The 13,259-nt window shown below is 35.9% G+C and overlaps 1 protein-coding gene across 2 annotated transcripts; it reads left to right on the top strand.

Moving 5' to 3' along the window:
* Window positions 1-8,869: 8,869 nt before the first annotated feature.
* On the top strand, window positions 8,870-11,145 carry LOC131233638 (ubiquitin carboxyl-terminal hydrolase 6-like). Of its 2 annotated transcripts, XM_058230420.1 has the most exons (5): window positions 8,870-9,007; window positions 9,407-9,466; window positions 10,148-10,274; window positions 10,596-10,655; window positions 10,743-11,145. In XM_058230420.1, the coding sequence occupies exons 2-5, from the start codon at window positions 9,447-9,449 to the stop codon at window positions 10,836-10,838; spliced, it is 303 nt and encodes a 100-aa protein (XP_058086403.1). In that variant the 5' UTR covers window positions 8,870-9,007; window positions 9,407-9,446; the 3' UTR covers window positions 10,839-11,145. The 2 variants fall into 2 exon arrangements, with proteins under 2 accessions (XP_058086403.1, XP_058086404.1); XM_058230421.1 differs by lacking the exons at window positions 8,870-9,007; window positions 9,407-9,466 and adding an exon at window positions 9,530-10,000.
* Window positions 11,146-13,259: the final 2,114 nt, after the last annotated feature.

The raw sequence follows: 13,259 nt of genomic DNA, 5'->3' as shown, positions 1-13,259 counted from the left end.
CACCTTCTCCTCCAAAGAGCGAAGACGCTCATCAAAGTGAGATGGCTGAAAATCAAATCCGCCTCATCATCGGTTTCCAACTCATCAAAAATATCGTCCATAGTAGTGTCAGCAGGCAGAGTGTCTTCTTCTTCAACTTCTACGTCCTCCTCATCACATTGGCTAGGAAAATACTCCAGATGTATCTTGTTGATGTTGGAGTTATTGAATGGTAGAACCATTATTGGTGCCTCAGCAGGTGGAATGACCACATTACAATGAAGTGCTAATGCAGTCATCAGATAGGCAAAAGGTATGTAACCATAGCCAGGATGGAGACATAATTGAATAATAATATAGCAGATCAAAGAAGGAAGATAAATGGGTATGCCAGACATGATAGAATGAAGAATGCGACACATAAAAGAGGTAAGCTTGACCTTGTTCCCAAATCTAAGATATACATTGGCAATAAAGATGCGGTGAAGAACTCTGTATTTGGGTAACATCTGATTGGTACGGAGGGCATTACCTGAGCTCCATTCGGCATCAAACCGACATAATTTGTGGGTAAGTTTGCGTCGTTCAGATTCAGACATTTTCTCAGCAAGTGTTGGTATAGGAATACCGTCATCATTAACATTGATGTCTAATAAATCCGAAATGAGATGTTTATCTACTTGGAACGTCCCTTCTCTAAAATTGATAGAGAAAGTTAGATTATCTAGGGACGCTTCACTAATAGATGCATGCATCCCTTGCACACTTGAGCGTTATGCCGGTCTACCCAATTTAGAATGTTTTCTCAACCAACAATGTTAAGGATGGGAAGAAGATGAAAAGGAGCTAAATGGTCAACATTCACAATACGTTCGATAATGATTTCCTTATTGCGAAGATCCTGCACATACTCCAGGTCTTCTTCGGGTGGCCTTAGGGTTCTCACCCTAAGAGGAGTTTCCCTTGAAGAAGAAGCACGAGTTTCTTTCTTCTTAGATCGAATGTCCATTGGATGATAGCAATAGAGAAAATCAACAAAGGAAGGATGGGTTTCAAGGAAATCAGATTTTTTAGCCAAAACCCTTAAAAATGGAATGGAAAACCCAAATCGACTACAAAATGTTGCAAAATAAGCTTACAATAACCCAAATCTAGAAAGAAAAATGAAAATGAAGCACTTACAATGATCCTATGATGATGGTTTCGATGAGTCGAGAAAGGGCTGATGAAGAAGAAGAAAATGAAGAAATAAAGTGTTTTGCCCCTTTTTAAGACACCCACCCACACTCCACATAATCCAATTAATTTGAATTACACATACCAATATCAAGTTTCAATTTGAAAAATCTATTCCTGTCAAGCGGTTTAGTCAAAATGTTAGCAAGTTGATTTTCCATCTAGATATATTCTAAAGAAATGCTTTTATCTTCAACCAATTCCTGAATGTAGTGATAACAAATGTCAATATGCTTAGTACGAGAATGCTAGATGGGATTTTTTGAGATATTAATTGTGCTAGAGTTATCGTAATATAAGATCATTGTATCTTGCGCAATTCCGTAATCGTTTAGCATTCTTTTCATCCAAACAAACTGGGTAAAAGCATTACCAGCTGCAGTATATTCAGCCTCAGCTGTGGATAACGATACCGAACTTTGTTTCTTACTGTGCCAGGAAACTAAACAATTCCCAACATAGAAACATCCACCACTGGTAGACTTTCTATCATCTATGTTCTGTCTAGTCAGTATCTGTATATCCAGCTAATTGAACATTTGTATCATGCGGATACCAGAGGCCTAAGTTAGCAGTACTTGTGACATATCTAATAATGCGTTTAACAGCAATAAGATGTGATTCTTTTGAATCTGATTGATATCTAGCACAGATACCTACACTATATGCAATATCTGGTCTACTTGCAGTTAAGTATAAGAGACTACCAATCATGCTACAATATAGCCGAGAGTCTATACTTTTACCTGTTTCATCCTTTGAAAGCTTGAGAGTCGTACTCATATGAGTATCGAATTTCTTACCATTTTCGAATCCAAATTTCTTAACCAAATTTAAAGTGTACTTGGTTTGAGAAATGAAGATACCATCTTCTAGCTGTTTAACCTGTAAGCCTAGAAAGTAGTTCAATTCTCCCACCATACTCATCTCGAACTTGGATTTCATAAGTTCTGCGAACTCAACGGACAGGTTAGTGCATGTAGAACCATAGATAATATCATCAACATATATCTATACAATTAGTATGTGTTCATTATATTTTCTAACAAATAAGGTTTTATCAACACTTCCCATAACAAGATTGTGACTGAGTAAGAACTTAGCTTCTCATACCATGCTCCAGGAGCTTGTTTCAGACCGTAAACTGCCTTTTTAAGGCAATATACATGATTGGAGTGTTTAGGGTCTTCAAAGCCCTTAGGTTGTTCAACATAGACCTCTTCATGTAGATCACCATTTAAGAAAACACTTTTAACATCCATTTGATATATCTTGAACTTTTTGAAGCAGGTAATGGATATAAATAATCTGATAGATTCAAGATGAGCTACTGGAGCAAAAGTTCCATGATAATCAACTCCTTCTATTTGAGTGTACCCTTATACAATTAGTCTAGCCTTGTTTCTGATTATATTTACCAATTCATCAGATTTGTTTTTGAAAATCAATTTGGTTCCAATTATGTGTTTATTAAATGGTCTTGGAACCAAATACCAAACATCATTCCTAACAAACTGATTTAATTCTTCTTGCATGGCAACAATCCAATTTTCATCAGTAAGTGCTTCTTTTACGTTGGCTGGTTCAACTTGAGAAGTAAAGCAAACATATTTGCAAATATTCTCTAATTGTCTTCTAGTACGCACACCAGTGAGAGGATTGCTTAGTATTAGATCAGTAGGATGATCTTTGACTGATCTTGGTTCAGTATATGAGGAGTCAGGTTTCTTAATTATATTGACTTCATCATCTTCTGAACTAGATGAGGGTGTGTTCAGGTGATCATCAATTACAACATTAATAGATTCCTGAATTACACCTGTTCTCTTGTTAAAAACACAACATGCTCTACTATTTAGAGCATAACCTAAGAATATCCCTTCATCACTTTTGGCTTCAAGCTTCCCTAAATTTTCACGGTCACGTAAGATGAAACACTTCCAAAAATTCGAAAGTATTTAACAGTAGGTTTCTTATTAAACCATAATTCATAAGCTGTTTTATCTTTAGATTTTCTAATGTACACACGGTTTATAATATAGCACGCAGTATTTACAGCTTCAGCCCACAAATTTTTGGGTAACTTCATGCTATTTAGCATAACATTGGCCATCTCTTGTAGCACTCTATTTTTTCTTTCAACAACCCCATTTTGTTGAGGTGTTTTAGGAGCTGAAAACTTATGCGATATGCCATGATCGTTACAGAACTTCTCAAAATTGTTATTTTCGAATTCTGTCCCATGATCACTTTGATCTTGATGACTTTCATTTCTTTTTCAGTCTGAATTCGTTTTAGTATCTTTTTAACTTCATCGAGAGTCTCAGATTTTTCTCTCATGAATGCTACCCAAGTAAATCTGGTAAAGTCATCAACAATCACCAGAAAATACTTCTTACCACCTCTACTCTCCGTTCTAGTTGGTCCAACAAGATCCATATGGAGAAGTTCAAAGGGTTTGGATGTGGCAGAGGAGTTCACTTTCTTGTGACTACTCCTTGTTTGTTTGCCAATTTGGCATGCGCCACATATTTTATCAACTTTCTTTAGTTTGGGTAGACCTCTAATAAGATCGATTTTGCTTAGTCTATAGAGATTTCGGTGATTAACATGTCCAAAGCGTTTTTGCCATAATTCAATTTCATCAGTTTGGACCATGTAACATGAGAATGTAGACGAGCAAGACTCATTAATGATATAGCAATTTTTAGACGTTCTACGGCCATTTAATATCACACAACCTATCTCATTTAAAGTCTCGCATCCTTGATTAGTAAATTTAACACTATGTTTGTTATTGTAGATTTGAGATATACTTAAAAGATTGTACTTGACCTTCAACATATAAGACGTTTTCAAAAGGAGGAAGGTTAGAAATTTGTACAGTACCTTGGCCAATAATCTTGCAGTTGCTTCCATCACCAAAAGTAACTGAGCCATCAGTCATTTCTTTGTAGTTGGTGAACATATCTTTGTCACCTGTCATGTGTCTTGAACAACCACTGTCTAGGTACCACTTTGAATGGCTAGAAGCCTTGAAGGTGGTGTGGGCAACAAGACAAGTAACTTTAGGAACCCATTTCATTGTTGTTCTGGGTTTTGGAGTACCATTGGTTTTCCTTGGCTTGGTAGAATTGAAATTTCTTTGTTTATCAACTCTGATATTAAAGTTAGATTTGAGAAGCTCTTTGAGTAAGTACACTATTTTTTCAGCTAAGGGGTTATAACTTTGTTTTCTAAAGCTGATGTTATTTGGATTGACTTTAGAAGCTTGAAAAGGTTTTGAATTTTTAAAGTTGTTTTGGTTATTATTTTTCAAGCTCTTTCCTTTTGAGTTTGAGAATTCTCCTTTAATAAATATGGGAGATACATTCTTATTTTTTAGAGGAGTGTCTTTGATATATCCCAGACCCAATTTATCGCCACATTTCCTGGATGCGGTTAATAATTTTTCAAGCTTAGGGTCTCCATGGGCATATCTCCAAGTATCCTTAGAACTCAATAAAGAAGAAACTTCAAGCTTTAGTTTCTCATTTTCTGTTCTGAGTTTTTCAAGTTCAGACGTTTTGAAACTTAAATCACATTTAGCTTTTTCATAACAATCAGAAAGATGAGATTATTCCAAAACAGAATTTTCAAGTTCTTCTTTTAATTTAAGAAAATTTTCATTTTGAAGCTTTAATTTGATAGCAATTTTGCAACTTTCCCTGTATAGGGCATTATAGGCATCCTGAAGATCATCTTCATTTTCATTCTCAGCGTCACTCCTGAGATTCTCATAATCAGATGAATTGCAACTATTTGAGGAGGTGACTCCGGCAATAGTTTTTAGAGCCTTTACTTCATCTGAAGTTTCTTGTTCTGATTCATCCGACTCAGAAGAAACTTAAGAGCAGGATGATTCATCCCAAGTGGCTAACACGCCTTTTCTTTTTGGCTTATACCTTTTTGGACACTTATTTGCCAAATGCCCATATTCATGGCAGTTGAAACACTGACTGTCTTTTAGAGATTTCCAATTTTTAGATTTTCTCTCTTCTCAGAAAGTTTTTGAAAATCTACTCTTTTCTTAATTTTGAAAATCCTGTAAAACTTTTTAGCAAGTAAAGCCATATCATCCTCTGAGTTTTCAAAATCAGAATTAACATTGCTATCTTTTGAAATAGATTTGGATGATTGAAGAGCTATGGACTTACCTTTGGGAGCTTTAAAATTTAACTCATAGGTTTGAAGTGAACCAACTAACACCTCAACCTTCATTTGATCTGTGTCTCTTAGTTCCTGAATGGCAGTAACTTTGGAATTAAACCTTTCAGGAAGAGATCGCAGTATTTTAGCACAGACTTTGCTTTTTGGGATACCATCTCCTAGACCCCATATAGAATTGACTATGTCATTTAGTTTTGTATAGAAGTCCATGAAAGACTCATTTTCTTCCATACGAATTTCCTCAAACCTAATAGTGAGGATTTGAACTTTAGACTTCTTGACAATAGTCATTCCTTCATGTGTCATTTCAAGAATGTCCTAGGCTTATTTAGCTATATCACATGAAATGATTATTTTGAATTCATCAGGTGATAGAGAACATGTAATTGCATTTAAAGCCTTTACATTGCACTGCTTTCACTTTTCTGAGATATAGTCCATAACTAAAAAGGAGTTTCTTTAATGGACTTGGTTCCATCACTGCCTAGAACCTCAGACACTAGTGGTTTCCATTTGGTTACCGTGGCTTGCCCCACGCTTTCAACAATGGATTTTAAGAAAATCCTCATTATGGCTTTCCAATAAGCATAGTTTGAGCCATCAAAGGGTGGTGGCCTAGTAATAGATAAGCTATCGAAATTTGACATAATGAAAGCTCTATATCGATAAACTCAAGGAAGTTAATCCAAGAAAATGAGCAACTTGGCTCTGATACCACTTGAAAATGGTGAGCTCTCAATAGGACTATGCCAAACAAAAAAATTGCTAAACAGAAATATTAAACATAATTGAATCAATATATTAATTTTCCCTTTAGACCTTGATAGAGATGTTTTTGCTGCTGATCTTCTTTTATCTGGTATACTCGTGTTGTGAATTACTTGGAGTAGTGCATATGCAGTATTCCATCAAGTTCTGATGACATATTTGCATTCTGTTTTTAATTGTGATCCAATCTAGCTAACACATGCTCATTTGAATTCTTTATCTGCCATTTTTGCAGGATTAAGAAACACATCATTTGCAGGTTAGTTCTCATTACACAAACTGTATACGCAAGGCAGTAAATTTAGTTAACTTGATATATGAAACTCGATTGCAGTTTTTCTTTCTTTCTTTTTCTTTTTTTCACTTTTTTTTTTTTTTCTTTCATTGATGTATAATCATCCATTGATTACAGGCAATAGGCAATTTTCAGATATATCAAGCTCACGTGACCTTTATACAATATATAAAGTTTGCTACTAGTATGCTTATCTGTGTCCTTTTTTCTTTTTTCTTTTTTCCTTCCACAGACAAGCACACAAATACATATATATTAATTTATATATTGTATATTGAAACCTCTAACAGTTTTTAACGTATTGCGCAACAAAAAAATTTATTTGCTTTAAACGTTCACAAAAATATGATAAACATATTTCTTGAATGTGCAGGAAACCTCAAAAATGATACTTCTTCGGGGCCAGTTGAGGGTTCAAATTCTAGCAGCTCAAATGTCCACAAGTTCACCAGTGGTGGGAAGACTCCTAGAAACAAGCTGTTACGTGATGGTTCGTCTGTTTCTCATGCATCTTCAAAACACATACATTTAGATAAACTTGAGTTTCCATTGCTGTGATTGAAGATTTTACCATGTTGTCAAGATTGGTTAATGTTAATTTTGTCTTTCCAAGTACCATACTACCATGATGTGTAGCTAATTCTAGTTTCCCCCTTTTTCAGCCTGCCAGATCCTGTCCATTCTTAAAAAACCAATTGCTCAAGAGAGTCTTTGCCCTATAAAATTGCGAATGGAGCAGGCCTATCCTTCCCAATCTTCAGATTTGCTTCAATCTAGTCTTCAACCAAATGATTGTCTTTTTTTTTTTAAAAAAAATTATTTTTTCTCCTTGCATTAACTCTGCTGACCCCATAGTCGGCACAAGCCTCTGATGATGCTGAGGAAAATTAAAGTACTCTATTTCAAATTCAGTTATTCACACGATAAGTGGACTATTTGGGAAATAATAGGATGGTCTGGAAGTTTAGTACCATTTTCAGTTCACATGGCTTTGTTAATTTTGTTTCATTTCAATCAGTTAAATCGGCTGTGATGGTTAGACAATGATATATTTACTGTAACCAATGGGTGCTCCTTGATTTTGTTTAAATCTTCCTAGGATTGCATAAACTCAGTGAATTTGGTTGTCTGAGAGATTGACTATGAAGAGAGATGGACGGCTGATATTCAGTATCAAATGGCTGGATCTACTCTTAGGAGTGTAGATATCGATGTTGTTGGAGGTATGCTCTTTTTCCCTCTTCTTCCTTTGTTTTCTTTTTCTTTCTTTTTAATTTTATTTTCTACACTGTACTTCGAGTGTGGAATGCTGTCATGATTTTTTTTCTTCGTACATTAGTGGTCAACCTGATGAGTTATGACTGACTTTTGCATCAGACCGTCTAGTGGAGTCCACCTGATGTGCCTATATGGTAGCACATGGACTAAAAAAAAATCTCTCAATTTAAATACAGGCTTATGGATCATTTTGATGGCATGAGAATGTTCAGATTTGCTTACACTGCAGATTTAGATAGAAAAAACTTACCAACAGAATGTGGCTTAATTGGTATGCCAGCAATTTATTTTGTTCAAGGAGGAGGTTATTCCAACAGTGTTATTGCCTCTTTTTTTTTTTTTTTTTTTCAGACTCAGTGCTTTTGTGGTCTAGTTGGAATAAACAAGGTGTGATAATAATTCAGAAGCATGAATTTTGGACATTGAAACAAATTTAAATGGACATACACAAGGAGATGGATGAGGCTCTGCTGTCTTGTCCAACAGAGGCAGAGGAACATTTATTTCTAGATCATTTCCTTCAGCCACAGACAAACTTTGCAAGGTTCAACTCTCTTTATATCATGGCCCAAGTCCTTTCCTTTAGGCCGTGCATCAGTAGAGATCTTGCTGCTCGGTTGTGGATGAGTTGGCTAGCCGCCCAATTGCAATGCGAGCTTAACTAGAGGAGAGCACAGTAGGCTTTGCTGGTGTTTTGCATGACTGGTAAACCATCTTCTATTGATTAAACTTCCCCTTTTTTTAGCACTGTTTTAGGTCTACTTCATATGGTATTAATTTGCTTTCATCCTATTGCTAGTTGGCTTCACAGAAATCTAAATAGGAATTCTTTGTCATCCAACATTTATGCTATTATTTTCACAGAAAATTTATGTATTTTTGTCCGTCTTTTGTAGGACATTGATTGACAGATTAGGATTTGCAGTAGACCATATCCACTTGCATAAAATGCTGGCAGAAGAACACTTCAACCAAATGGATAGGAACGTATACTTCCTCATACTTTATTATTGACTAGTTCTAATGTAAGTAAATGCTTCAACTGATTTTATAGTCCTTTTCCACAAACAAGCATCCACGAATCAGAGGTTCGGATTGCATTGCATTTTACAGGATTCACAGGGTTGTCTTACAGACGCAGGTGAGGTTTTTGAGATAGTGTATATTCATTCACCCTTCTGTAGGTGGTTTTGTTCTTGTCTGACAGTCTTAAACTAAAGCTTTCAAAACCATTTGAGTTTGGTTTGCTGTTAAACAATGGCTTGTTTTCCAGAGCTTTGCATGCACTGTTTGGTTAAATTATAGAAATATCTGAGCAACTGTGTTTGGATTGTTACTAATGCAGCTGGCGAGCATATTTCCTTTGTTTATGAATTCTTTGTTGCGTCTGCATTCTTGTATATCCGGCCAGGCAGGCTGACCTGTGTCTTAAAGCCCAAGCTTTTTAGTACTACATCTGAAAACCTTACCAACACTTGTCTTCAACAGCAATGGTAAGATGAAGATTCCAGCATGCCCCCCAAAAACTAGCATGTCAACATCAACGAGCTTCATATTCTTCTTTGGAATATGGATGACGTCGATGTCGATTACGATTTGATTTTTATATGGATGCCTATTCAAAAAATGATGTATGTAGAGTTGTTGACATGAGCTAGTTTTTGGCTGCAGGTAGTTGATTATGGAGTGCACGGGCTTTGGGTATTTCATCTATTACCTACCTTGTCAATTCCATGTTGAATTGCCTCATTTTTTCTTTGGAAGTGGTGTTCATTTTCCTGTTATTTCTGTTTTGTGGCATGCCTTTCACTACATGAGAAGTGGTGTTCTGACTGTCTAATTTCTTTCTTTGCAAATTTGTTATGGTGATGTTATTGTTGTGGGGGATGACGCAACAGATCCTCTAGTATTGTGCATGAATGGCTTGAAACCTAAGTGGATATGATGTGTTTGATACATTGACATCCATAAATGTAAGAGCAAGAGAATCTCTTAGACATCCATAATACTGCATCGTTGTCGGCTACCATGGGGATATGGAGACCAAAGCACACTTGATGCTGCATTGATTTAAAATTTTTTTATGTAACCACCTCAGAGTTTACAATATTTCATATCCTGGTATGCATGCTTGTGTTTTATCTAATTTAATTCTTCTGCTAGGCTTATACCATGGAATTGGAGGCTGAACTTGCAAAACATAAAGAGGAGAACAATGAATTACAGAAGAAACAGGTATCCATTATTCAATGCATTGGGATCCTTCCCGTTATTAAAATATAGAGCTGTGACCAACTGTATACACTACTAAAAATAACATCCGTTGATGCATTAATCTCTGCTTGGCTGAATTTGCCTAATTTTTTTTGTTTTCCTAAACAGTTATACAGATTCTGGAAGGAGCAATGAATTAGATCATTCGTCACATCTTTTGACTGTTGCCACCCGAGATGTGTTTGGCGAGCTTGATCGCAATGTCAAGCCTATTGCCCCAATGCACTTTTGGATGGTTAGTTCTTCACGTTGCTCTTGTTATCATATAAGATTTTGTTGGCTTTTCCCTTCTAAGTCTATCGGGCCCCAATTGTAAAAAAAATCCAATGGTGATGTAATAATGTGAATATTGACTAATCAACTATCAAGTAGTTAACGGTATACATGGACATATATATATATATATATATATATATATATATATATATATATATATATATATTCCCCTTTTTTGGCTCATCAACCTGCTAGTAGAAAAAGACATCCGCTGGTATCAAAGCAATATTTTTTCCTTCCATCTTCCTTTCTCTATTAATTGTCTCATTCATTTGGGCAGATCTTACGTAAGAAGTATCCCCAATTTTCCCAGCAGCACAATGGTTTCTTCATGCAACAGGTATTTTGTTGTGTCTAAGCACTCAAATTAGAGATCAGTTGTTTTGCTAATGGAGCCTAGCATGCCTTCTTTTCCAATATTTGACAGGATGCAGAAGAATGTTGGACCCAACTTATGTATACACTTTCTCAATCTCTAAAATCGCCAGACTCAAGGTATTTTACTCAGCACCAGATAGTGTAGAAGTGATGGCTACATGCATCCACATTCTATTCACATTTCTTTTTCTTTTTTTTTAAAGCACCTATATGCATTTAGTTGTGGGAATTAAATTGATCAGGAATCTATCATCTAAAAGCCAGCCCCAAACTGCTGGGAGAAAGGCTTCCACCCATCTTTCTTTTGTTTAGGAGCCTTAATATGTATTCGTGGATACCTTGGAATAATCACATGACATTGTTTAGGAATAGAGCTTGTTCCTGATAAAGCCATTGACTTGATTTGTCCATGTCTGGAACATTTCTGCTTGCTGATCTTTGGCAGTATTTATGTCTAAAACATTTATTACCATTATGTCTACAATATCTTGCCCCAGGTTTTCTTGCTGCTTTTTTTTTTTTGAAGGTACTGAATTTTATTAAGAAGGCACAATGGCCAAGAGGAAAACAGGAACAAAAACAGAAGGAAGAAAGCTGTACAACAAACCAAAGAAACCCACAACTAAAGTTAAACCGACATCCTCTCTCACACAAAAGAAAACCCTTTTGAGATCCCCTAAAGCTGAACTGGATTTATCACCAAAACATCGGCTGCTATTTTTAGTAGTGTATACAGTTGGTCCATGTAATGTTGCAGGTGGTGCATCAATTTCTCTCACATACATTGCTGTTGAAAGGATCATTCCTAGCTAACTTGATTTACACACCCTGTGATTTTAACAGCCCATATAAATAAGAACTATCAAAGAAAGGATTCTTATTGTTAGGTAATCATCTTAAAGGATTAAAAGCATGCATAAGTGCTCAATTGGTCGCTGTAGCAAAGGAGCATGCTGCCTATGGCGAAATCACATAATCAATTGTGTCTTTTTTCATAATGATTCCGAGAGTATGGCTGGATCATTTTCATAAGACAATGAAAGGTTTTGTTATTCTTTCCTTGTTTGTTAAGTTACTTGGAGCTTTTTGTAAATTTGATTTTGTAATGAAACATCTTCAAGCACATTATTTTCTTATGTTTTTCTTTGGATTAATCTCTATTTTGATGGAATGCAATAAACTTTTGTTAATCTATTTCCCTTGATCTTAAAATTTGTGTTTATGAGGGTTTTAAATTGTTCTAATTCCATCGTAAAATGAGACCGTTGACAACACTTAGAACTGTTTAAAACCGTTTCTAAAATTTCGTTCCTAGAATGTGACCGCCGGCACCAGAACGGTTTAAAACCGTTCCTAAAATTTCGTTTCTAAAATTTGAAACGGTATCCAAAACGGTTCTGACCCGTTCTTTTTTAATTTGCGACGCCTCATTTAGGAACGGGTTTAAACCGTTCCTAAATGACTTTTTTTTTTTTTCCCCCCACTATACTTCTTACATCCTTCTTACAGATTGGCAAGGAAAAGGTAGTGTTGGGTGGAATCCACCATGGTATTTTTGTTATATCCACCTGACCAAAGGATGCGCCATCCTATTTTAGGTCTAAGAACCAAATATCAGCTCCATTCATTACTCAATCAGACCACACAATTAGCAACAGTATAAGGTTAGCTTTCACCCTACAAATTCTCTTGGTGTAGCACCCTCCTAAATTACATATGGACCTGAATGTTGGGTTTAGGCTCTAAGTTTTAGTGTGTCATAGAATGTTTAGAGTGTATTTTATATAATGATCATGATGGGCCATGTAAAATTAAGGGTAGACGTCTCTCCAAGTCAGCCTACTTGTTTGGCTATATGCTTAACATGAGATTACACATGTAATATCCATCACTGTAGGCGCTGTCAAAAATCAAGGCTGGCAACTTTAAAATATTTTTTTAAGGTAAAAGTCTAACCAGTTGGACCACATGTTAGGGTCCACCTTATGGATAACTTCTAATTTATCGAGTGAATGAGACCTCCAAGCCGTTCCCACAGTGAACAAGATTTTTCATGAAAATCTAATAATGGCTATACACTCTTTTCTGTAGTGTGGGTCACTTGACTAGCAGATAGGATGATGATGTTTGTACTAAGTGATCCTCATGGTGGGGCCAATCTATTAAGAAGATTGGATTTCAGAAGCAATTAACAAGTAGGAAGCTATCTACTGGTTGTACCTTAAACTATGGTCCAACTGGTTGGACTTCAGACATTCTCCTTTTTAATATATCAGCTATGAGACGGATTCCTGCCCTTGATTTCTTAGCCTCTCACTTGATGTGCATTATTGTTATTAGTATTATTTTTTCTTACGTCGCCTACCTTGAGGACTGTTTTTTACACTCATTTTTGGTGTGAACATATGCAAGGTCCACTACAATCCATCCATTAGATGTGTAATCCAATGTTATGCCACAAAAAATCATTTTGACGTGTGATGTAGGTAGGCCACACCCAAAAAAAAGAAAAAAAGAAAAGAAAAGAAAAAAAAAGAAACCATTTGGAGAGACATCCACCCTTGAT

Source organism: Magnolia sinica, chromosome 18, assembly GCF_029962835.1.
Source record: "Magnolia sinica isolate HGM2019 chromosome 18, MsV1, whole genome shotgun sequence".
NCBI lineage: Eukaryota > Viridiplantae > Streptophyta > Magnoliopsida > Magnoliales > Magnoliaceae > Magnolia > Magnolia sinica.
Note: the sequence above shows the minus strand (reverse complement) of the source record. Positions and strands in the feature narration are given on the sequence as shown.